Source organism: Athene noctua, chromosome 23 (assembly GCF_965140245.1).
Source record: "Athene noctua chromosome 23, bAthNoc1.hap1.1, whole genome shotgun sequence".
Taxonomy (NCBI): Eukaryota; Metazoa; Chordata; class Aves; order Strigiformes; family Strigidae; genus Athene; species Athene noctua.
This window is the reverse complement of record NC_134059.1, coordinates 1,496,197-1,522,518: the sequence shown is the minus strand read 5'-3', so window position 1 is coordinate 1,522,518 and position 26,322 is coordinate 1,496,197. Positions and strand designations below refer to the sequence as shown.

The 26,322-nt window shown below is 49.3% G+C and overlaps 1 protein-coding gene across 1 annotated transcript; it reads right to left on the bottom strand.

The window, feature by feature from the left end:
* Positions 1 to 660: 660 nt before the first annotated feature.
* On the bottom strand, positions 661 to 20,896 carry LOC141969734 (uncharacterized). The gene is made up of 7 exons (XM_074925812.1): positions 20,582 to 20,896; positions 13,949 to 14,074; positions 13,250 to 13,381; positions 10,417 to 10,614; positions 9,629 to 9,788; positions 7,059 to 7,265; positions 661 to 1,301 (listed from the first exon to the last, which is right to left on the bottom strand). The coding sequence occupies exons 1-7, from the start codon at positions 20,894 to 20,896 to the stop codon at positions 661 to 663; spliced, it is 1,779 nt and encodes a 592-aa protein (XP_074781913.1).
* Positions 20,897 to 26,322: the final 5,426 nt, after the last annotated feature.

Here is a 26,322-nt window from a genome sequence, read left to right as displayed (position 1 = left end):
CAAAATCTCCTGAAGCCGGACCAGCTGCCCCGATGTCAGACTTATGAATCCCGACGCTTTAGGAGATGGCACATGTCTACTGCCGTCAGCAGCGACCTTATCGCCTTCCAGCTCCGAATAATCCGTTCCGCCGCTTCCCGGGTTCCGTCTGGTGGAAAAGCAGGGTTCGGGTAACCCTGTTCGGTGCGCCACTTGCGGCGGGCGGAGGAAGCAAGCAGCCGATTCAATGTGAATGATAGAGCAAGCTTCAACTTTATTGAAAGAAATCACAACTTATATAAGCACTCTACAATAATCATGCATACTACTCACAGATCTATTGGATACATGTAAAAGGCTACATTATAATGTCCCAGCCCCCTGTGGCATCTCAGACATGTCACAACATCTTCCCTCTTCTGGCCTGCCTCCTTTCCCAAGGTTGTTTTTACCATCAAGGCCATTGTGTACCTCAGTTTCTCTCTTTGTTAACATACCAGTCTGTTGTTTGGCATAACTGTACCCTGGGTTTTTACCTTTGTTTACCTCAGATGGCTGCAATCAGCTTCTGCAGAGACCCATGGCCTCGCTCTCTGCAAGCCGTTCTCCAACAACCAAGCACATCTTCCCCTTCAAATCCTACCTCGTCCATCTCCTCCTCTTCTTCAGAAAAAGGACTCCTCACATCTGTCCCTTCAAATTCTCCCGCACCCCGTCCTTCTCCCCCTCAGACATATCACTTGCCATGTCGTCCTCCCCTGAAGTATCTCCCTCCTCCATGTCCTCCTCTCCATCAGACTCCTCTTCTTCTGATTCCTCCTCATCACTCTCAGACGATTCCTCAGCCCCACCCCGTCCCTCGGGCTGCATTCTGCTTTCCTCCTCGTCAAGCAATTCCCCTGCTCCTGGCACCTCCTCTTCCCCAGTTCCCCGCTCCTCGAGTTCTGCCTCGCTCTCCATCCCCTCCACCAGAACTCCCTGTTCCCCAGGTGTCATCTCAATGCCAAAGGCCCTTCCTTTCCCTATCCCCTGTGCTTTGGGATCTCCCTCTGCCATGGCACTCTCTTCAGGTGCAGATTCCTCTACCACAGGCTGACCCTCTGCCTGCAGCACAGCCACTGCTTCGTCCTCGGGCAGCAAGTCTCCCAACCGTTCCACTTCTTCTCCTGCCTCTTTGGTGAAAACTTCTTCCTCTTCAACAAAACGTGCCTCCTCAATTGCTTTTGTCTCCCCTAGCATCGTCCTTTCTCCTCCCGCTTTTTCTGATGCTTCCTGCACATCAAGTGTTCTTCTTCCTTCTGCCACAAAAGTTCCGTCTGGTGCTATTAAATATAAACAAAACAACAGTTTTACTGAGAATTGTGTTAGTGTTAAGGCTGTTTACAGGGCTATTGTTAAAGATGCTGTCTCTCCCAAGCAATGAGGGGACATCGGCATGGTGACAAGACGACAGCTGGCTCTGCTGCTTCTCATCATGCACCTTTGCTCTGACTACGTTTCTAGTGCTGCTGTTCGGGCATCTGGCATAACCAATTTAAGCCAAAATGCCGATGCCCGACCATCTTTCAACTCTGACAGCTCTGCTTGCCCTCTGTACTCTCCCTCCTTCCCTCACCTGCCTAGCAGGGAGCCCAGGTGTGTCTACGAAGTAGCTATAAGCTTGGCAGTAATGTTCAAAAGTTAAGAAATAGGTGGGAAATTGCTCACGTAAAATACGCACACACAGGAAAAAGAATACTCAGCTCTTTGTGTAATTGCTTCCCATGGATTCTGTAATTACATCAGGGGAATAACACAAGGTCGATTCCTGCCCGCTGGGAATTTCACGGCAGTGCCCTCACTGAATTCTGTGCTGTGGGGTCTGTCCCGAGGCAGCCCCCCCGGCAGCCTGTGCTGCTGCACCAGTGCTCTGTACAAACACGGCACGTTCCGGTTCTTGAAGAAAAGAGAAGTTTTGTGCCACCACAAGGAACAAGAGCAACGTCTTTCCCAAGCTACCTTTCCCAAACTGTGCAAAGGCTGTCTTGCCCCAAATCATCTCCCACTCCTTTTGACTTGTTTTACCCTCCTGCACTGCTGCTGCACCCCACAGTTACTGCTTTCTGCTGCTTGCTGGCGCAACCCACTGTGCAACCAGAGCCCCTTTCTGGACGGCAGACAGAGAAGGCTCCAGGCCTCGAGGACGCTATTTGCCTGGCCCATCTCTGCCAGCCGAGTGGAGCTCGTGTCCGGCTTGCCACAACCCTCCCCCTGGCCCCGCTGCTCCCCGCGCCCACCCCTCCCTTCCTGCCCTTCAGAGCCGGGCCCGACTCGCTCCCAGGTCTCCGCAGAGGGAACTGGAAGGTGCACAAGGAGCCCAGGTGGCTGCAGACAGTGCAGGAACCAGGAGCAGGCAGGACAGGCTGGGAAGACAGTTTCCAGAAAGAGAAGGGAGGATGGGGAAGGAGAGGAGAGAGCTCAGCAGGTTGCTTCCTCCCACCAGACCCCACATCGCTAAACACTGGACCACACTTCAAAATTATAATTAAAAACTCTACATTTTGCAATACAAGAAATCATGCCTTCGTCCAAGACGCATCTTGCACCAGGTTTGTTGCTTATGTTCACTACTAGCTTTCTGTACCTTATATTTTAAATTTTTTCTTCTTTTATACATATTATATATATATATCTACATAGATATAAAAAGGCAGTTATCAATCACTACCATACTTTTACACCACTCACACTGAAAACCCTACCTCCTGAATCTGGGAGAGCTCAGGTCTACTACCAACATCAGTAACATGAAATAATTTTAAAACTTTCTAAGGGAAGTTTTGGTACAAAATGAAAACATCCCAAACTGTCATCCCAGCTCAGAGTAAATATTCCTCTCTCCACAAAAGTACAGTGTCCAAACTGTCCAGCTGCTTATACCGGACTGAGTCTAATGTAATGGATTTTGCTGGTCCCTGCAAAATAGATGCTTTGTTCACTTTGCCTGAAAGAAACCAAATGCTGTGTGGTGCATGGCATAGTCTGCCTGTTTACCTGCTTCGTTAGCAGAAAGAGCAGTTTATTTACTCTGGCTGCTGATTACAACGTATTCCCTTCTGTAAAGTGAGGTCTTGCCTTGGGCAGAATGATAACAGGAACCGTGAGGTTGTTTCAGCATTAAAGTATTCCAGATGAGGCACCGTGGCACCTGAGAAGGTAACAACTAGGAGATTCGGGTCTTTCCAAAGACCACCTGCCCCCCGGGAAGCAAACAGGTTTCAACCCCGATCCAGAGGGACAACTGCCACAGAAGTCGGGCTGCCCAGGAACTACATCTTCGCTACCCTGCTCCCTGCATCAGAAACACGGATCCGTGTGAAGACCAACACATGAAGACCACCAGGCTTTGAAACTAAATGGTACCGACTCTTGTCTGCCGTCAGCTGATGGGACTGAGGCAGAAGAAGTTTCACCTGACAAAGAATTACTGAGGAAAAAGACAATTGCTGACAGACCAGAGACAAGAAGGAACCTCCAGCCTCCTGCATACACTCTCCAGATGAAAGACAACTCACCTTACAAGACTGTGCTCTTAGGCTACATAGAGGAAGGAGGTCAAAAGGCTCCCAGCTGACCAGAAAAACAAACTTGCAACACCCGGGATTAATGTGTCAACGTACAAGACCGTGCGCAACTTGCAATTTAAAAACAGTAGAGTTGGCCTGTTCCTGCCAGCTGTTAGAGCCTTAGAGGATGGCAGAAGGAAATGGAAGAGCAGCAGTGCAGACTGAAGTCAGTTTTAACCTGTGGGTTTCTTCGCTTTTCAGACTCACTGCCGCTGGGGAGTGGAAGCTTAAGGTGACCTTCCGGTACGGCTGATGGCCGCGGCAGGATGGCTGGCTGGAACACCCCCCGGGTGACAGGCAAGGCTCTTCTGTCGGGCAGACCACGCTCCCAGCAATGAATGGCTCAGGCTGCAGGGACCAGAAACGTTCTTGGAGGGAACCAAGACCGAGCTGAAGGTTCCTCACTGCCAATTAGGCCAACTGCTCACCAGGAGATGAGCTTGGGAGACAAACGGGGCGCAGCACGGAGATGGAGGCTGCAGCTCAGCTGCCCTCCATCTGTCAGTCCCACCCTGCCTGTCCTGGACATTCACCTCCCCAGGAGCCCCTGCGCTACCTGGAAGCAAAGGGAAACTCGCTAGACTCCTGCTTTCCACAGCTCTTTTCTTGACTGGCACCCAGTTTTTCATGGCCTGGATTCTTTTCCTAGGACCATTACAGCTGCCAACAAAGCAGTTGTTTACTGTAATACAGGTTAACTACACATGACTGCAGAAGCCAGCTAGTCACCACCCAATTTTGTACAAGTTAGGAGAGAAAAGAGCAGACATAGGGTTTGATAGACTAGCAAGGAAAGGGAAAGGGCAAGCACTTCTATAAAAAGACTTCAGATGAATCAGATTTCATCCCTGCTCAACAGCCAACCTCACCTTCACTGGCATCATACTCCCCACTTTCTAGGACCTCTTCTTCCACATCTGGACAGGAGTCATCAGGTTCAGAACACACGTGACGACCACATCCAGGTGCCGTTGCTGTTTCCACCTGGACTGGACTGCAATCTTCAAGAACTATCACAAAGTTACAAAAGAGGAAGCCGGAAAGAGAAGCCATTAAAAAGCAAAAGGCGTGAGGCACAAATGACTGGGCAGCCACCACCTGGCAATGACTCTGGCACCTCCAGCCTGCCCCGGACTCGCGCCTCTGTTGTGACAGGAGGTGTGTTCACAGTCCCAGAAAACACCACCGCTCCCAGACACTGACGAGAGTACAAACAGACAGAACCACTCCAACGTGCAGATTACACACTGCACCAGGGGAACCGTCAGCGATTCTCCCCAGTTCATTCACAGGCTTATGGTCCACAGGGATTTGAATGCCAAGGTCCCTCTTACACGCTCTTTATTTATGTCCGACTCATAATATTGTATGCAAAAGTCACATCTGTGGCACCTCAGTTATCTGGATTTTATTCTGGACTCTGTATGCTGGCTGAACTGACCCAAGGGGCCCAACGGGTTCAGACACTCTTGAACAAGCGTCATCATATGCTGAACTAAGATGAGACAAAATCTGTCCACAACACGCACTCATAAAGATCCAGATCCCATTGCTATTAGCGCGTTATTTCTGCCAAAGCAGCACTCATAGCTTACAAGAGGATTAGTGTACTGATTGCTGAAACACAGAAACGTAGCATCCATGCCCAAAAGCTTGCTATCCAAAATCTTGGTCTACCAACACTAAGACACATACTTAAGCTTAAGCGAGTATTTCTTTGAAAAAATTACAGGCCCAAGGCTCGGCAGATGACCTCAAAGCACAATAAATGTACAGAGCATGTGGAATTTCAGGACACACGCAGATGAAAGCTGAAGCCAACAACAGTGAAATGGGGTCATGTTGTCTTGGAGAATTTGTAAATAGAAAGAATGGAAAAGACCTGCTTAAGGATGTGCAAAAACGCATAGCTAAACGCATAGCTAAAAAAAATGGTGTTGAATTAAAGAAAAACTTTTAAAATAATGAATATCCAGAAACATCTTCCACTGTGGAGAGCTATTAGGCACTTTACCGGTCTCCTAAAAAAATGGAACTAGTAGTTGCTACTAACGCTGCTTGGAATATTTCCACCTATACTACTTTCAGGGAGTCCTTCATTCAAGCAGAAAGCTCTTCTTGCCCTCAAAATTACCAATGAATTCTTATGTTTCATGAATTTATTATTACTACTCCGTTGGGAGAAACCCACATCTTTTTTATCCCTTCTCTCCACCTCTTCTGTTCAGTGGTGGGGAAAAAAGTAGTAAGATTTCATTTCAAAGGGGAAAATATCAAAAATCAACAAATAGGAAAGAGAATGAATGATCATCACACACTGCTAGAGCTTGAGAGGCAGCTGAGTAAAGTCACAGAGAAGTTCATAATGCCATGCACTAACAAGCAGAAAATTGTACTGATTATTCCTGAATCACAAGCTATTTCTCATTATCACGAGAGAACAAAAGTTAAGATTCTTTTTGATCACTGCAATGATTTTATAAGCAAGGAAGTTTCAAACCTAATTGGAATTTCTGGTGGAATTTATACTTTCTGTAAAAAGACTGGATCTTTCTTGCAGCTGCAACCTTTTCACAACGAGCTGTATTGCTTAATATTGCCATTGCTTAATTCACCTAGAAATCCAAATGTGAAAGTTTCCGTTTAACTCGAGAAATGGTTTGCACATTAGGACTGTCAAATGTAAGGAATGTAAAGTAACTGATTTTGAAAGAGCAGGAAATGGAGAAATCCTGGTACATTATGACAAGCAAGAGGCACAGAAGTCAGCTCAGGATCTCACAAAGCCATAGAGGAGAAAAGTTAAGAAGAACTAAAACACTGCCCCAAGGAAGAGGCAACGACGTGGTGAATGGAATGCTGCTGTTCATCTAAGAAATGAGAACTTGCCTGCGAGTTTTCCATGGGATTACTGATGAAGATAATCCCAGGCAGGCAGCAGGGAGAGCCGAGCTGACGGCATCTCCTCCCTCGGCCAGCACGGGCCAGCAGTGCGGCAGGGGACGCCGCCGAGGTTCTGGCTGCTCGGGGCCATTAAAGACAGCACTGCTAAACCACCAGGAGGCACGGTGGGTGTGCCGGGGGCTTCTCAGGTGAAAGCACCTATCCTCCGAAGGTGTGAGTGGTCTCGGACGTCAGTGACCGCTGACATTAAGTGCTGATCTGCCCAAGTATTTAGAGCTAATTTGCCGACTGGCTCCAGCTCCACTTCTGCACCGGTGCACTTCAGCAAAGTCTGCTGTGAGCTGGCACACCCTTACACTGCCTGTGGGTTTTGCTGCATTTCAGTGAGGATGGTTGAATTAATAACAGATAAAACAGCTATCTTTTCCCAATTCAGTAGGAATTGCATGCTTTTTCATGTGTTTTCCCCTTAACATGTACCGGGCACGCGCAAAATGTAAAACGTGCATAAAAAATGTAAAACAGTCATCAGGTCAACTTCTTTAAGCCTCAGTATGAAAAAAATCTAACCTTGTTCATCGTCCCAGAAGTCACTGTCAGAGTATTTATCATCTTCATCCTTCTCACTGTCAGAGACCTCCAATGCCTTCTCTGATAAGGTTTCACTCTCCTTTTCAGTGTCCAAGTCAGGTTTTTCATCACCTGAGGGTGACTCTGATGTTCCACTCATTTGATCGTCAATCTGTCTCTCTTCTGCTTCAATATCATCATCGTACTCTAAAATACAAGAATCATACTGTGAGACGGAATTCACAACTAATAAAGTTCTTTTTAAGCAGGCAGAGGTTAACTTCATCAGTCTCCTTTTGCCTGTACATTTGCTCTGTCTTTTTAATGCCATGAGAGAATCTAGGACCACAGATGGAAGAGTAACAGCACATTATCATAAAAAAGCATCGTATTCTTCATAAACAGCATAGCAAAAAGCACTAAAGCTACTGAATGATGCATCAAGTGTGGTCAACACATTAAAAACAACAAACAAAACCCTCAGCCACTGAAAGGACTAGAAAAACTGAGAACTGGGCAAACTCAGAAAGAAAATGCCACACAGTCTCTTGTTACAGGAGAAAAAACTGTTGCCATGAAGAAAAAATGCCAGCAACAGAGAAAACTGGAGAAAGATAATCTACTGCAGCACAAAGTAAGACAAATGTGGATTGACATGGCTAATCAGCAAAGCAGTGGCTTACAAACTGAATGAATTAAATCAATACAGGCAAAGGGTGCTGCGCAGGAACACTCTGCCACCGCACTGCTCCCGTACCTCCTTCAGCTCCCACGTGAAATCCTCATACAAATGAGGCTTACAACAGATTTACCATTTCCACACCAACATGGTCTGGATTCCGTCCCAGGCCACGAGCCTGACAAGCTGTAGTAGCTCACAGACAGCTCTGCTCACATCTGTAGTACAGACTGGCCCCACGCGTACGCATTAAAGAATCCTCCCCTGCCCAGCCGAGCTGCCGCGGTTGGAACCCCAGGCACCAGCGCACGGTGATGTCAGTGATTTCCCCGTGACATTCAGTAATTCCACTGCCACCACCAGCTCACTGCGCGCGCAGCAGAGAGGCAACAAACCCAAACGGTGCAGGAGAGCTGCCACCGCTGACACACCAGCTGTCCCTCATGGCCATCACTTCTCACCTTTCAGATTTTATTGCCCGCCTCTTTTTCTTTCGATCGGTGCTTTTAAAACACTGAAGTTGCAGATGCCAGGGACAGAAATAACGCGTATCTGATGCAGAACCAATTAGGCAGATAAACAGTTACCCAGACAATGAGAATTAAGGGAATAAGGAGATTTTTTTTTTCTGTGGGGTAATACCCCACCTCCTCCCTACACAACAGCCCTGTCTCTCTCCAGCCCCAGAGTGCCAAGCTGGGCACCCCTGTGACAAGCCACTCCGTTTGGGCACTCACAGCCACAGCAGAACAGAGAGCAGAGCCTCCCATCTCCACAAACTTAACTCCGCCCTTGCCTTACAGGAGTGGGCATCGTGCACAGGAGGTTTAGGATTCCTGGCACGTGCCCACCGGGTGCAGGGCAGCAGCACGTCAGAGCCCCCGCAGTGGGACACCCCTGGCAGGGGCAGCCGAGGCTCCAGATGAGCACAGCTCAGCACCAGCGGCTCTGGGCCCGCACGGACGCGGCTGGGCTCAGGCAACACCGGGCACCGGAAAGATGCTGCTTCTGGAGCCGTTCCAGGCTGCTCTGCAAGGGCACCGCTTGGCATCCAGGCGGGAGGGCACCGAGGCGGCCACCCCCCTCCATGCCGGGGGGACGGGGTTGTACCCCCTTTACACTGGTCACTCCCGCAGGCCTGTGAGCAGGGCTGGGGACAAGAGGGGCAGGCACAGAGGACACAGCGGGGAGCCAGCCCAGCAGCCCATGAGCTGATCCGCGGGCACGCCGCGGTGCTCCCACAGCCTCGGGGACGGGCGGGAGCGCAGGGAGCTCTGCACCATCTTCCCACGCCCGCTGAAAACGCCAGCACAGGGGGTCTGTGAGCTGGAATGAGGGGTGTCATCGGTGGAATCACTCCTCCTCACAAGTGACAATCTCCCAGCCATCGCCTCTTCCCAGGATCCCAGAACACAATTCACCTTTTACTGGTGCTATGGGATTGCACTCACGTCAGAGAGATGGGAATTGGGCTCCCATTATGCACTTTTCCTTCTGGAGTAATAAGCAACATGATGTGATGGAGCAAGTCAGAAAGAGACAACCCCCATTTAAGGACAGTTTGCTACCACTACTACTACTACTACTACTACTTTATTAACCACACGTCTCTATACGAAATTCACCTAAGCTACAGTATTTTGTTAAATTAGTTCTCTAAGTTCCTTCTACCATAATTTGCAGAAGTCATTCTAACCTCACTTACAATCATGAAACAGTAGATCCACATTTAGTCTGGAGGCAGATGGTATAAAAGATGGTATAAAAATCCCTGGATCCATGTATCTTGACTGAGCTCAGCTGAAGTCATTTTGATGCCACACCAACATTTTAGCCAAAAGAAAAAAAGACGTTGCCAGAATCGATATGAATTCTTTGACTGCACACTTACCTCCTTCCAGTAGTCTGCCTTTGTACATACACAGGTTCTCCCCTCCACAGTGCTGCCTGTCCCCAGCAGCCTTGCCAGGTAAACAGAGATTTTTCCCCACCAAGGCCACGGTGACACGCGCGCCGCTGCGTACCAGGGACCTGGAGACGACGCCAGAATTCTGTAGCAGGAAATACACAAAAAATGCAGTCAGCTTCCAACTCTAACAGAAGGTGAACACAAAGAGCATGTATGTGTGCCGTACACTTGAGGCTGCCAGTCTTTTAAGACAGGCCTTGAGCTGCTTAAATTGGGAACTGATTTGTAATATGCAGAAGGGCAGGAAAAGATTTCAAACTGAAAATCCACTGCATCGAATTGCCCAAAATTGCAGGGACCATGACCCATATCGTGCCTCCCAATCCAGGGTTCCTACCATTTCCTTCACAGAGTCAAAACTGGCTGGAGGTCTAGTGTAACAGATGAAGGTTCGTACGCTCAAGGCATTTCAGACATGGTCAGAGACAGGATCAGACTGACTACACCAGAAGGTGTTAAGTAAGAGATCCCATGGTTTTTCTGTTCAAGCACCTTTTTTCCCCCAGCTGATGAAAAACACCAAATGTTTTAGTATATACAGAGATGGGTGGCAGTTACAGATTTTAATAGTTAGGAATTTTATTTCTTTCAAAAATTCAGTGAATCTTTATGCAAACTAGGTCGACACATCTTTCAGCATTAGGCAAATACACCAACAAGGAAGATTATATACCTGTACATAAACAGAGATGTAGACAGAGCTAACTTACCTTCCTCGGAGGGTGCTCTGCCTCAGTGGGCACACTGACGGGACACAATTTTCTCCCTCTGGTTACCTCACTTCTCACTGTGTTTCCACGTTTTTGCTGGGGTGGAGGTGGTGCCGGTATCAGGCCGGTGTTAACGACGGGAGATAAACTGGTCATGTATTTTACCGCATTTGGACCTTTTACTTCGCTCCTTTCCTCCTGTGAAAACATATAACCAGGTTAAATAGGTTATGCAAAACCAGCGACCGAGCGTATTGAACCAACCATGGTTTGATGGCTCTTTACACCTCGTAAGACACATGCTTCTAGAACAGTTCCATAACTGAGTGCTTGCAATTTTGTTCAGGAAAAGATTTCTGTGCTAAAACCCTTTCTTTTAATTTGCAAAGCAACAGGCAGATTGCTTGGGAGCGTCACCCCCTTAGCTATATACAGCACTGTGAGCCGGGTACTGCTTGTAGTGCAGAGTTCTGATCCCCAGCAGACAGAACCCCACGGCACTGCTGCGCTCCCTCCGCTGGCAAGCAAGTTCCAAAGCAGCCAAGGTCTCCCAATAGTAACATCATTTGGCATCAGTTACACAAGATGTGGTTCAAAACGCTTCTCTCCCATTTGTAGTGGAGGTCTCGTCCTCCTTCAGATGAAATGCAAACAGAGGCCCAGGGCCCTGAAAAGCAAAAGGCAACTCTAGAGAATAAATTCCACAAACATCGTGTGCTCTGGGTCTGAGCTCTGCGTCATGTCTGCATAACCTGTGACTGATCCGGCTGTTTTGTCAGCAGGGAGCATGAAGCAGAAAGTGCCGGCAAATTCTTGGAGAAAGGATGGTGCCCATCACAGTAAGAGCAAATGCAGGAGGGAGCTATTCGTCCAGTGTCTGCCAGGCAGCGGTCACAGCCCCATTCCGAAATCCTCCAGCCCCATGGAACTCCTAACACAAAACCAATTACACCATGTTTTCCTAGAAAAAAAGTCCAAATCTCACCTGAAAGTAACTGTGTATGTATCAAGATCATGTCTGGCTACTCCAAAAAGCTCTCATTCTCTGAACCTGCCAGTGTGACTTAGCAGGAGGAATGGTAACAAGAAAAAATAAAGGAGGTTTTTTGTTACTTTGCAGCTGTAGATGAAGGTGAAAACTTGTAAGGCTCTGTGGAAATATTCCTGAGTTCTTGGTGTTAACCAGGTGGCTGCCTCCCTCTCGACATAACAGATAGTCTATGTGGAGGGAGAAAATTATGCATGCAGAGGTTTTATACTATAAAAGATAAGCCACCAGATTTTTCCTCACTGTGATCAAGAACTGGGCATTAGACCAGTAAGTCAATGTCTTGAAAATTAAGGGGAGGTTAACAAGGAGAGTTTAAATAAAAGCTGATCACCATTTGGAAGGCATGTTGCCTGCACTAACCAGGTCTGGGAACTACAGTACTAAAGCAGTATTATAAAGCTGTCCCTAAAATGACTTTATTTTCAGAATGAAATATGGCCTCACCCTGCTGGCAGGCTGTAGACTGAGTTGAGGTGCCAGGCACTTCGTTTTAGATGTTGAAGGATTTACAGCCCCCACTGCAGCACAGATGGGAAGTGGTGGGAAATGGAGTGAGTGCTGCAGATCCCCTGGAGCTGCATGTGGTCGCCTGGAAGTCTAGAACAGAATAGAGAAAACAGCTACAAAATCTCAGCGTATAGTTTCCAGAGCAGAACAGCATCATGAGGGGGAAAAAAAAACAAAACAGCACCGATTGAGATATTTGGAAGTGATGAGTGATTCTCAGGTACCTTCAGGAAATTACATTTTCTAGTCTGCCTCCAAAGAGCCAGGCCCCTTTAGGCATCTTTCATTAAGCATCCAAATACTGGAGCATCCAGAATAACTCTTGACCATAAATCCAGGTTTTGCTACTGTCTCTTCACAGTGCAGCCTTGAAGCAAACACGTGAGCTCACAGACACTCACAGGAACGCAGCCACGTGCTGCCTTTTGGTGCCTTCAGCACACGCACACTGAGAGAACGCACCACCAAAGCAGGCCTATTTTTGTGCAATACTCTGCATTTTTGTGACTTTTTTAGTTCAGCTTTTCTTTGTATACCCCTCAGAATACCAAGTTAAAAACCTGTTTATCCGAGTTAACTTGCTGCCTTAGAACAGGCAGACTCCTTGGATCAGTGTTGATGTGACGATGTCCACCACCACACACAACTACAGGCCCAAGTGTCCTCTTTCTGGAGAGGAGGTTATTCAGGACTGAAAATCTCACTGCAGTCTGCACCCATGATCATCACTGAAATCGAGAACCAGTTAAAACTGAACCATATATTTGGCCTTTGACCTTAGACGTTAGTATCCTTATATTTCAAGAGTATATTAACATTCCTTCTCTGCCTGTTAACAGAGAGGAAGAGGTTTCTGAGCCAGAGCTCCAAAGCACAGCCTTCTGCATGAGCTTTCATCTTTCTTCACCCCTTCACCTCTGTTTTCTAAAAGACCTCCATTGCTCTCAGGATTTTAGAATGCGTGTGAACGCACCTACAGCCGCAGCACCCATTAACAATACTTAACGTACTGACACCGGCCTAGCTTTGGGCGACAAGGCAGAGAAAAGGGAAGGATTAAAGCAGGTTTATCACAAACATTTTTTTTTTCTACGTTCTGATGTGCCATTCCTGCAGCATCGGCTTCTGCAGACTTCTCTCTAATGAGACAACCCTGCAAACAGGAGGTCGGCCCCAGGGGATGGAGGATGGGGCAGTCAGACCTCACAGGCCTACGTGCACGCCTGCGCTCTGTGTGCTCACGCCACCGCCTTCGGGGTGGCTGCTAAAACTCACCTGTTGTTGGGAGCGACCAGTTGCTTCTCTGCCAAGGGGAGGGAAGAGCCCACGATGATTTCTTGGACCGGGTGGTGGATGAGGGGAGTGCATAAAGCTGGCATTTCCCACCGGTCTTCTGGATGGTCCCGCCTAAAAGAAGAGAAATTTATGTCTCTGAGGTACTAAATTGTGGGAAAGAAGCACATCAGCATCGGCCTGCCAGCTCTAACAGCAATGTCTGAGCTTGCCTGCCAGCTGTCTTTCACTGGACAGCTGTGACACTGGGACGCCTGGTTAAGGAAGGAAAGGAAATCACGGGGAGAAGGAGAGAGACAAGGGACAAGACTTGTTCCCACCTCTGACTCATTTCCCTGCAGTCCTCTCCAGCTGCTGATCCTCCTAAATTCAATCATCTGCCTGTTTCTCCGTATCTCCTGATTCTTGGCTTGGCTGAAGGTCTCTTAAATCTGAGTGCATCTGACACTTCCTTGCTCTGGCTGCTGCCCCTCCCTCCCTTTTCTTTTCAAAAGCCCCACACTGGGCTGACGACCCTTCTGCAGACAGACAGCTCTGTCTCTCATCCTCCCTTGCCCAATCATCTGTCTTTCTTCTTTTCTTTCAGATTAGCTACTCAGCCAAATTCACTGAACGTGTGAGCTGAGGATTAAATTACTCTGCTAATTGCAGCCAGGTTCCTGTGTCCTGGTCAATGCATACCTCTATGCCAAGGGCCTTACGAAACACGGTGCCAGCCAGGCCCTCCCGTGTGTATCTCAGGTGTTCCTCCTCTATAGTATTCAGCTGGCATTCCTTCTCAGGTAGGATTCTTCCACTCCCCGAGATCTGCCATAAACAAATAGAATGTGACTAAGAAGGACAAGACAGGACAGGGTGTGTTTTTAAACAGAGCCCAATTCCCCAGAAAGGCTACTTTCTCTTCCCAGTCAGTTACCACCGCTGCTTCTGCCACGGTGCTGGAACTCACCTTCCGAGCACAGAATTGTCGTTTCTTTGACCCCGGGGACCCCATCAGCCAACTGAAGAGGGCAGGAGAGCCCCAGTCACATTTCCTAAAAGCTGTGGGCTCAGCCTTGCTCTTCAGGGGCCGCTGCCCAAGTCAGCGGAGGGCAATTAAATACTTGCCTTCCTACTGCGTAGGGGTTGCATCTGCCTGTGCTAAGCAGAGTCACACCCAGGAGTGCATAAGTATTTTTCAAAATGTCCAGCACATTCACCTTGACCAAATCCTTCAGTTTTCCATTGAAGTCTTTTAAAAAAATAACACTGAACCTACTTAAACAGCTAAACAGAGTCAAAGATGCTTAGATGTCACATTTTAAAAACCTAAGAGAAACAGTAACCTAAGAGAATCAATGCTGCTGCGGGATACGGTGTAGGGGAGAACTTTGGGATCGTGTGGCTTTGATCTGGCACAGCAGAATTGCACGTGTTTGGCTGGTCAAATTCTTACCAATGACAATTAAATACTTGCCTTCCTACTGCGTAGGGGTTGCATCTGCCTGTGCTAAGCAGAGTCACACCCAGGAGTGCATAAGTATTTTTCAAAATGTCCAGCACATTCACCTTGACCAAATCCTTCAGTTTTCCATTGAAGTCTTTTAAAAAAATAACACTGAACCTACTTAAACAGCTAAACAGAGTCAAAGATGCTTAGATGTCACATTTTAAAAACCTAAGAGAAACAGTAACCTAAGAGAATCAATGCTGCTGCGGGATACGGTGTAGGGGAGAACTTTGGGATCGTGTGGCTTTGATCTGGCACAGCAGAATTGCACGTGTTTGGCTGGTCAAATTCTTACCAATGACAACGCATACTTCTAAGAAATGAACAACAGGACTATCAGTGATTTGACTTGTGCAATATTAAGAGAAACAATTCATTCTTTTCTTTTTTTCTCAGAAAAGGAAATTTTTCAATCTCACCAGTCCTGATCTCTGATGATGTTGTCTTATCCAGGTATTGCTGACGTACTTAGTCAAGTGTTTGTCCTTCAGTCTGTCGTAGGTTTTCAGTAATCTGAGATAAAAGCAATACAGATGCATATAAGTCCCTTGACAGCCAAATCATTACAGCTTAATTTACAAAGACCTGCCCAATCGTTTGCTGCACAAAATGCTGTCTCATTGAATCATGCCCAACATTTTGCCAGGTAAATGCCCATCAGATTATGTAAAAGCAACATCTTACGGCCTCCGGAGGATTCCCATCAGAAACAAGGGACGTCTACAGCAGACAGAGCAGCTCAGCACCGAACGGCGTAGCACCACCAAGGCACAGGCTCCAGCAGAGCCCAGCCCTGGAGGTCTCCTCCAAGACCAACCCCCGCAACAGCCTCCTCGGATAACGGACTCTTCCGAGATTTTAGAGCGCGCTTCCGAGGCTTGAGAGAGACCGACCAGACAGCACTGCCCCCACTCTGAAGGGCTGTTCGGTCCAGCAGACTCCCGGGACTGCCCTGCTGTAGAGGCCAGAAGGGTTGGGCCGGGCTCCTCTCTGCTGGGCTATTCCCCTTCCCAGAGCCCTGGCACAGGGGTGCCAAGTCCTCCTCTGTATCCAGAGCAACAAAAATGAATGCAAGGCCTCCTCAAGTCTCTTCCAGTTCCCATGTCAATATGCTCAAGGTTCTCTAATGCATACCTTGAACAATCCAAAGTGAACAAATTCACCTCTCTCCTATTTATTGGTGAGAAGCTGTAAGACCAACAAAGGAAGAACCAGACCACGCAGCCCATCCAAGCAGGACCCTCCCCTGCTCTACCCAAGGCACGTCCTGCATCCCTGGGAAGCCAACAGAGCTGAACCATCACAGCTACCAAAGAGCAGAGGTTCCAAAAACTGAACCTCAGGTATGAGCTGAACGAACACAAAAGCTGAAGCATCCATAATTAGCAGACACAGTTTTAAGTAGTTCTTAATACAACCTTATTTGACTTCACCCTCTGGAAGACAGGAGAAATAACCAAGGAAGTGACAGTAGGCTTCAGTTTTTAATACTCTAAGTCCGCTCACATTTGTGAGCGCATAAATTTATTGCATAATACGTTCAGTCTGACCTTTGGGCTCTCTAGGCAGGTTGTGTTTTAATTACACAACAAGAGATTGAACTCCTTTGCTTCCTTTGGCTTTACATTTAAATTCCACTGTACCTGTATTACACACCTTTCAACAGGATAATTCAAGATAAATGTCTGTTGCTATGCTGAATTACCACACACAAAGGTGTGCTCAACAAAAGAACAAACAATTTAAACAAAAGAAACCAAAAAACCCAAAGAGATCATGGATTAACAGGAATTTTATCTGCGCTTTCCCAAGAATCTCACAGGTAGCCTACCAACAATAAATTAAACTTTAAACAAACAAGTTAGTTCACCCTGTTATGCACATTGATGAAACACCGGTACTACAGTAACTGTTCTACATTACTTTTTGAATCCACTGCTTGCATTCGCTTTGAAACCACCAGATTACATTGGTTCTGCTGAGGATTGACTCATGCTATCACCTGGCAGCTGCATACAGCAGCAGAGGAGAAAGTCAATCCAATTCCTTTTCATTGACTTCCTTCCATCTAATATTTCAGGGACCATAAAAGCAGCTAAAATGCAACTCCCACCTGAGCAGAGGGATGTAGTAACTTCAGTTTCAAAGAAGTCTGTACCTGTATTTTCTCATTTAAATGATGAACGGGCTGGTCCTCAAAAATGCTGAATTCAATTCAAGGTTCAAAAAGGTACTGGAGGGAAGGAGGAAATGTTTGGGGCCTCAACCAAGACCCATCAAACCGCTGGAAAGAAGGCAGCTGGATGCCCTGGGCTTCGGCAGAGGCACGGTGCGGCGGGCAGCCCGAGCTCTCTGCCAGGGAAGGCCCCTCTCGCCCAGGAGAGCGGCACAGGGCCACCGCACGGAACACGCCGGGCGCTGGCACCCGCGCAGCACGGATCTGGGCTCATTGCTGGCTCCACAGAGCAACGCAGCCTGTGCAGCGCCTCCCCAAGAGCAAGTTATCGCAGAAACGTCACGGATTTCCTAACTCCATGACTGTCAGAAACAAGCTCTTGAGCAAAGCCGACCCCTGGTCTCATTTAGTCCTCTGCTCCTGCACATGTTGTCAGCAAAGGGAAAACAGAAGTTCATGTCTGAGAAGCTTTCTCCCAGAGATTTAAATATTTAAGAGCTACATACGAATGTCACCCCTAAATCCTCTACAAGAAATATAAGTGCAGAACTGACAAAAATGTGTGTTAGGAAAACAGACAGCAAAGGAGGAGAATCAGTCTTAAACAGTACTGTACAAAATGTTTGTTACAGCGGTATCATAGTAAGCCCAAAAAGTCTTTTTTAAAATTTTTATTTCTGGGACTCCTTTTTCTCTGCTGTTTATCCTGTTTCGTCTTCTCTCTCCAAATTCTCGGTATTTACAGGAATTGCTGAACAATTTTCCTAGCACAGAAGCTAGACCGACTGATCTGTAGCCTCCAGGACAAGAGTCGAAGCTCTTCTCAAAACTAGTATCACATTTGTTTCTCTGGTATCACAGACAGTAACTTCACATCACTGATAGTTCAGTAATTTAATTAAGGTGATTTAAAATGCTTGGATGTACACTGTTTGTTCCTGATTTTTTTTCTTTTTTTTTAATTTGCTCAAAATCCTCCTTCACCTGCACCTAAATTTGAGTCAAGTTCCCCAAATTCGTACCAAATCAAGACTGACTCAAATGAGGCAATCTCCTCAAAATTCTTCAGCGGGGATGTTCCAGATGTAGCACTTTTACTACAGAGTTGCTGAGAAGTGGTGACATCCCCTTTTAACAATACCTTTTCAATGGGCATCCACTTTTTAAAAAATAAATGTTCTTTACCTTGCTTACTACCGTAGATGAGAATATACTTTATATTAAAGATTAGATTTTTGGAGTTTCAAAGGAAAAGGTCACCATCAAAATTATCTCTGCTGCTCACCTGTCTAGAATGTTGAAGTGAGGGACCATATACCATGGGAAAAAGGAATATTCCCCAATTTACATATCCCTTGCATTAACTGGCCATTCTACTGAAACAGAGCAAATTGGGATTACAAAAACAAACACAAACCAGAGCTGAGCTGATGACCAGGATTTTAGGCAATTAAGGAACTGTCCACTTGGAACTCCGTATTCAGCAGGATTTGTATTGTAGTATCACTGCCACTATTATTTATTACCAGTATCTGGTTTTTCTCACCTTGCAGTGCACAACACACTGTACTCAGGGCCAGGGCTGTGTATCACAATGATTTTTTGCTCATTTGAAAGGATATCAAGACAAAGTCACAGCAGGCATCCCGTGTCAGTTTTGTAAAGCAAATCTCTGCAGTTAATAATTACAGGGCAATTAAATCAGTGACTGCTCCCCAGAGGCATAATCTAAGAGAGCCCCAAAGCTGTAGCTCCGCACTGGTGGAGTCACGGGGAACCGGAGCCCCAGTGTCGTACGCCCCAGCTGGAGCTTTCTGCCCCTCAGCCAGCCAGCCCTGCCCTGGGGGAGACCACTCCTCACCCCAGCAACCTGCTGGATCTCACACCGTGTCTGCTGGGACACGAACAAGAAAGGCTCGTCCGGCTTTCAGGCAGGACAAGTCTCACCACAGGCTGTCAACCACAAACAGCAAGTTCAAAGTCCCCCGAGGCAGGGGCACTGGCCCAGCGCGTTCCACTGGGGAGCAAAGACTCCTCTGAGGAGACTTTCCAGGCACCCGGCACCTGCTTGCCATTCCCTCCCTAAGAAACTCCTCAGCCACCATCACCTAGGTCCCACTTGCACAATAAAATGCTGTCAGAGTCTCCAGAGAGGGAAGCCGATGCTGGCAAAGTGGTTCTCTGCACAACTGGGATTTGGCGTTAAATCCTGATGGTAAGGACTTTGTGAGTCCCCGCTGGGAATGGCCTAACAGGCCCATGTGGGCTTAGGACTTAGAAGATGGTGCAAGCCCATCACAGAGAACGGGATTTTGCCATCTACATGCTAGTACAGGCATCCAGAAGGTAACTGCTGCCTTTATGACACTATACAGCAAAAATCTTTATTTTGTTTGGTGCCTCCAAGCTTACGCTAAGCGGATAGGGCCAGCGGGTTCCTCTCTCTCCCAGGCCAACGATTCAGAAGATGAAAAGCCCAGAAAACAATCCCCTGTCTCCACAAAAGGAGGCTGGTGCTGTGTGAGGAGCCAGGGCTCTGTCACATGTACACTGACCCTCCTGCTCTGAGAGGGAGCCGCTGCCCACGGCTGGGCCACCCGCCGCCCCGCACTGCGCCTCAGGGACTTCACCTCGAGGAACTGCCCTGGCTTCCACAAGTTATTAACCTCGACTACTACTGCCGGGCTTGTCAGAAAACACGCCGGGACACGGCTACTGAACAAACTGACCCGAGACAGCAGGCGACATTTTGATGGGGCTTTGGAGCCCAACAATAATTAACTGGTCTCTTCCAAGGCCACCAAACCCTGAAGCACACGAACCGTTTTACTCAAGTCATAGCCACGGGAGGGAGAGGCCACAGTCTCTCCAAATCACCTCGTATCTTTGCTGAAAAATCTGCAGGACCCCTTCAGCCCTGACCATCTGACCTCAGAGAGACCACTGCTCACCTTGCCCCACGGATGCACGGCTCACATCCACCTGGGTTTTGTCTCACAGGCTTCACACTACTTCTTTACTCTTTGTCTCACCTGACTTGAACCTTTGTCTAACCTCACTGTTTGGCTGCGCTGACACTCACAACCTGCAGCTCTGAAGCTGGACAACAACAAGGGGAAGGCCTGAGGCCACGGCCCCGCTCCCAGCACACGCCGTCACCACGGCGCAAGGGCCCGGGATGCGCAGAGGAGCCGGGTTCAAGGCGCCGGCCTGCGCCCGACGGCTCCCCCCAACCAAACCTCGCAGCCAGAACCACCGCTCTGCCCGCACCGAGCGCCGGGAAACACCTTCAGGGCTTCCAGCTGTTTGCGGTGCTCAATTCCGCATCGTTATTCTTACAGAATCAAAAGGCCGGGGCCGGGAAACGAGCACGGCTGCCCAGTTAACCCAGTTCACGCGCAAGGGGTGACCCTGACTGCACCACGGCCCCCGTGTCCCCCCTGCTGCCACTGCCCAGGACTGCGCAGGAGGGACAGTGACCAGACTGGCCCCCAGACAACCCTGCTCTCCAGAGCCTGCCCGGGCCAGCCCTGGGCCCTCCACAGTCCCCCCGGAGCGATTCTGGGCCTTCTGGAGCCCTCCTGAGCGCCTCGCCTGGAGCCCCCCAAGCCCATCCCCAGGTCCCCGGAGCCCCCCCAGCCCCACTCACCACGGCGGCGAGTGGCTCAGGTCGAAGGGCCAGCGCTCCGGGCACAGCGAGAGGCAGCTCTGCCGAGGAGCCTGTTGGGTCTGGGTCTGGCTCCGGCCACGCCTGGGAGCTGCTGGTGGCACCGGCTGCCATGTCCCGCCGCTGCTCGCCATGGCCTTGATCTTGCTCGCCGCCGCCTCCTCCTCCCTGATCACCTCCACTGATCACCACACCCTCCTCCTCCTCACTACACGCCTCCTCCTCGCTACTCAACACCTCCTCACTACTCGCCTCCTCCTCCTTTGCTCTCTCCCCTGCCAGCCCCTCCAGCACCATTTACATCAGGAGAAATCCAGACACAAAAGGAGCAAATGGTGGCAGCAGGATCAGCTTGGTGGTACTTTACCAACACAAGGCGGAGCAACTCGGCCAGCGCTGCCCTGCAGCTGCCCCAGCAGTGGGGGTACCTCTCCCCCAGCTCTCGAGTTGCCTTTCAGCTCAGCTGGAGCATCCCACCGACGGACACGCTGGCACCAGAGCTTTGCTACTGCAGCGGGACTCACCTGAGGATGGCGTCCAGCCAAAACTCTTTTCTCTGTTGGGATCTGCAGAGACAGGAGAACCAGTATCACACCCTGCTGCCACCAACCAGGGGTCAGGCTGTTTCCCCCACACACAGTGGGAAAACCCAGACCTCTGGGGTCAGGTTCGCTTCTCAAGGATCACTGGGACATGGCAGGCGGACGTGAGGGCTGACGTCAGGAGTGCCGGATTTGCTCGGGCCAGGAAAGCAAGTGGGAGAAGAGTGGGGTGACTCCTGTAAATGCAGGAGAGGGAAATAACACTTAGGGAGAACAGTTACTAAGATTGAAGGGTGTGAGCACCAGAAAAAATGTGTACTGCCTGGTCCTGAGTAACTTTAAGCTGCAAACTGGAAGAAAACTTCTTAATGCTTAGAAGATTTGGGTGCTGCAACAGCCTTCCAAGGGAAATAAAGAAAGGAGGTGATACAAGGAAATGACCACCTGCTTTGGCAACTTACTTACTTATAGCAACTTGTAATGATTTCTGAATATTGCTTAATAATCCTGCTTGCCCTGACAGTTCTGTGAAAGCTTACCAAGGGCTACTGTGTTCAGCAAAAATAAGAGACATGTCCTTTGAAAGCAGATGCCCTCTAACAAGTTTGTTTTTGTAGTGGATAGAGTAGATGTAGTAGCCATGTATGGGTGGTAGAACTAGTATACTGGTGGTTTTAGATAAGACAGAGATGGCAAACCTTCTGGAACCACTCTGCTTGTTCAAGAAACTGGCTAAGAGAATCTCTGAGGAAAAGTACAAGGTGAGAAAGACTATGAGCCTTCCTCCAACAGACCCCCAGAGACGCCCCCCAGGAGGCAATGGGCAGGTGCAAAGAGAAACTGCTGACACCAGCCTCTAGAACTAACCCAGCCTCACTTATGCATATGGATATTTGTGCTATGTAATCCAATTAATATGTATATGCACAGTCTATAAGCTTTGGTAAAATGTGCTGTTGGAGTGCAACCTTCTGGAGAAAAATCTCCTCGCACCCTGGAGTAAACATACCTGCTGTATAACTCTATTCGAGTTGTAGAGTCTGTTTCCGTGAATCGGAGGAAGCAACCAGCCAACCCCTCATTGCTTTCTATGGAGTTCAGTCAGCTTTTGATGGACCTGGAGATCTCTTCCAATCTCTCCTTCCTCCAAATTAACTGCCTCTCCAGGCACTGTCTTTCCAGATACATGTTCACTCTTCACTTTTTAATTGCTCTGATGTCTTCTTGCTTGAAACACTGAACTGTTGCTGCTCAAAAAGCGCTATGCTGGCAGGACCGTTTCACTTGTGAATTGTGCTTAGGTACCAATTCAGATGATGTGGTTTCATATAGCAAGGATTACATTTTTAAATCACTTAACAAGCACAGGAAGGACTTTACCCTGTTTGATCTCCTCTCCTGTTACCGCTGTCGTTGATGCAGATCCCGTGTGTGCAGTGTCCTGCTGTGGAGAGCCTGGGCCGAGGATCCCCATTACATGGTACTGGTCTGAGGGGGTCACCTGGGATGTTAAAACAATTGTGCTCAGTATCAACAGGTTAGAAAAAAGTTTAAAGGCTTTTTAAGTCAATGTTTACACACCCTAGGGTCCCACCGTGGTAAATTAAGATTGCTGTCTTTGGGTTGTGTCAGCAGCTCAGGATTTGGCCATTCCCTCTATAAGAAAAGCCAGTAACCGTCCATCTAAAACTGCCATGTAATTCAGGGTAGGACTAAATGTTGTCAACATAAACCTTTTATGAAGAACTACCTCTAGAAGTGTTACTTCTTGCTGCAAATTAGAATAAACAATAGCTCTTACTATTGTGAAAAAAAAACAAGAACTTGTTCACAAGAGCAGAAGCCAAAGCATCTGGGTAGAGCAGACATGTTCTCGCTACCAGCATTGCCCAGGAAAGCCCACCAAGAAATCCCAGCAGGCTGCAGAAAATGCCCTGTCCCAGAGCGGATACACTGGAGTTAGCCTGCAGTCTTTCAATACCCAAGGATATTCCTTCAAATTTGCAGCACCAACTTCACAATCTACAGAATACTCACTACACTTCAGCCTCAAAGTCAGTTGTTATTGCAGTGCCATGAGGCCAAAACTGTTGGTCCTTAACAGCGATGAGAAAAAGGATCATTCCCACACCACTTCCCAAAATCCTGCTACTCTGAAATTTGCCTACACTGCTACAGCTACTGCTTCACTCCAACGTCCCTTAAGAAAAAAATTCTGTCATTCTTCTAGCACTTGCTCTAGACGCATACCCAAACAATACTTTCTTATTCCCTATGGATCAAGCTTTTATATTAACTTGTCTTTTTTACAATCTGTAGTCAGGTTCCTGATAAGCAGTAAAGCACCTTGTCTTGCAGGAACTCCCCTCTTCTCCCCACTCTACCCCCATTAAAAAACACACCCACTCCACCCCATGGACAGACCTTGAATCTAAACTAAAAAACAGGGCTTTGTTTGAAAACTGTCACTTAAACGGCTATCCAAAGCTGAAGTACTTCCAACGGTCTTATCTTTTCAGCATGAGGTGTCTCTGAAAAGCTTAAAGATTATGAACAATCACCTTATCCATATTTTGCGCACAGTTTAATTGCCCGGAGCGTGAGCAGGAAGTTCTCTTCCTCTGGCACTAGATGTAGCATTTCATCGGTAACTCTAAGAAAAAAGTTGAAGCACAGCAGTTCCTGGTAACAGGTACAGGTCTGTTTCATGCTATGCTGGATCAATAGCTTACAGTTTGTCATTCAAATCTTTGAAAACAAGTTTGGATTACTCACTTTATAGTACATTAAAAATTACAGATTACACATAACATTCAGTATCCCTCCAGGTAACTGGTGCCCCCAACACCTTTGTCATAGTTTGTAGACATGATATAGCCTGTTGCTATTTTCTGCCTTTCTCCACATCTCTCTCTTCCGCTCCCTGTCCTCTTTTTTCTGTCACCAGGTGCTGCTTCCTGGCCTTATTTTCCCTCTCTCTCCTGCAGCCAGTCCCCTCTCTCCCCCCTGTCTCCCCTGCTCAGCTGCCTGGGCCCTCTCTCTGGGACTCGGTTCTGCCCCCCATCCCCTTTTGCTCTTCCTCCATCTCCATCCCGGAGGCCATCGCTGTTGTGTCCTTCTCGGACCCTTGTCCTGACCCACACCCTGTTTCTCAGTCTCCTGGGACTGTTTCCATCTTCTCTTGCTCCGTGCCCTGCTCTCTGTCCCTGCCTCTCCCTTGCTCTCCCCTCCGTCCCTCTCTCCTGCTCCCTGTCCCATGTCTCTGTCCCTCCACTCTGCTGGTGCCTTTGCTGTCTCTCGCCCCCCGGCCCGCTCACTCGCCCTGCCTGTGTCTGTCCGTCCCTCTGTCCTCCTTCCTGCCCTTCTCCTCTCGCTGTCCCTCCGTCCTGAGGCTCACCACTCTCTTTCTTCCTGCACCCGCTGTCCCCTTCCCCTCCACCCTCCTCCCGCTCTGCCCCTCTGCCCGGCTCCTCACCAGCATTTCTCCTTCCCCCACTCCCTGCCCAGCTCCCCCCCCTCTCCTCGTCCCACTGCCCGTTTCCCATCCCTCTGCCCACCGCCCGTCCCTCTCCAGCAGCCCAACGCCCTGTCCCACCTCTCTCCGCCGCTCTGTCCCTCCCTCCTCTTCTCTTTCTCCTTCTTCTTCTTCTCCTGCAACTCTTCCCCCGCCTCTCCCCTGCTCCACCGGCCGGAGCAGCCCGGGGAGGCGGCCATGGGGCTGGGGGGCGGGGCCGGGCCGGGGGACGGTGTCCGCGCAGGGTCAGACCGCGGGAACGGGTGCCCCGGGGCATGCTGGGAGCTGCAGTCCCGGGCACGGGGCTCACCGGCGGCCATGTTGGTTCCCGGGGCATGCTGGGAGCTGCAGTCCCGGGCACGGGGCTCACCGGCGGCCATGTTGGTCTCGGGATCTGCAGCCTTTGCTCCAGCTGCGGCCCGGCTGCGGTCAGTACTGGGGTCACCCCTGGGGCCTTGGGCAGGTGTCGGGGTTTCTCCTGCCCGCTGGATGCCTGGGGGGCGGGGCGGCGGGCGTGTGTGCTCCTGGTCAGCTGGAGCTGGGCCCGGCCGGGACAGGCCCAGGAGTAAAGTCAGAGCTGGGGAGGGGAGGGGGAAGGACACAGACCCCCCTGGGCACAGGCACCGGGCAGCCCTACCCCCAGAGCCCCCGGGAGCCCCCCCAGCATGTTGAGCTGTATTGAGGGAATCCAGCCTCCTCAGCCAGATGACAGAGACTGGGAGAATGACCTCCCCGCAATCCAGGAGACAGTCAGTGACCTGCTGCATCATGTAGACACTCACAAGTCTATGGGACCAGATGGGATACACTCGAGGGTGCTGAAGGAGCTGGCTGGGTGCTCGCCAAGCCACTTTCCATCGTTTCCCAGCAGTCCTGGCTGACCAGGAAGGTCCCAACAGATTGGAGACTGGCCAAGGTGACACCCATCTATAAGAAGGGTCAGAAGGATGATCCAGTAAATTACAGGGCTGTCAGCTTGACTTTGGTGCCTGGGAAGCTGATGGAGCAGCTCATCCTGAGTACCATCGTACAGCACATGCAGGACAACCAGATGCTCAGGCCCAGTCAGCATGGGTTTAGGAAAGGCAGGTCCTGCCTGACAAACCTGATCTCCTTCTACGACAGGGCCACCTGCTTATTGATGAGGGAAAGGCTGTGGATGCTGTCTGCCTCGACTTTAGTAAGGCCTTTGACACCGTTTCCCACAGCATCCTCCTGGCAAAACTGACTGCTCAAGACTTGGATGATTGCACGGTTTGCTGGGTAAAAATTGGCTGGATGGCCGGGCCCAAAGAGTTGTGGTGAACGGAATTAAATCCAGCTGGCGGCCGGTCACGAGTGGTGTCCCCCAGGGCTGGGTTTTGGGGCCACTCCTGTTTAACATCTTTATTGATGATCTGGACGAGGGGATCGAGTGCACCCTCAGTCAGTTTGCAGATGGCACCAAGTTGGGTGGGAGTGTTGGTCTGCTCGAGGATGGGGAGGCTCTGCAGAGAGACCTGGCCAGGCTGGAGCCATGGGCTGAGCCCAACTGGGGGAGTTTCACTAAGGGCAAATGCCGGGGGCTGCCCTTGGGCCACAACAACCCCCAGCAGGGCTACAGGCTTGGGGAGGAGTGGCTGGAGAGCTGCCGGTCAGAGAGGGACCTGGGGGGGACTGATAATGAG

What these genes read in the sequence shown, in the direction of transcription:
- LOC141969734 (XM_074925812.1), bottom strand. Translation starts at nt 20,896, where the DNA reads ATGGTGCTGGAGGGGCTGGCAGGGGAGAGAGCAAAGGAGGAGGAGGCG. An exon ending in CAGAGCACCCTCCGAGGAAG is followed by an intron (nt 9,789 to 10,416) that starts GTAAGTTAGCTC and finishes TTCCTGCTACAG; the next exon opens with AATTCTGGCGTCGTCTCCAG. An exon ending in AGGCAGACTACTGGAAGGAG is followed by an intron (nt 7,266 to 9,628) that starts GTAAGTGTGCAG and finishes CTTGTATTTTAG; the next exon opens with AGTACGATGATGATATTGAA.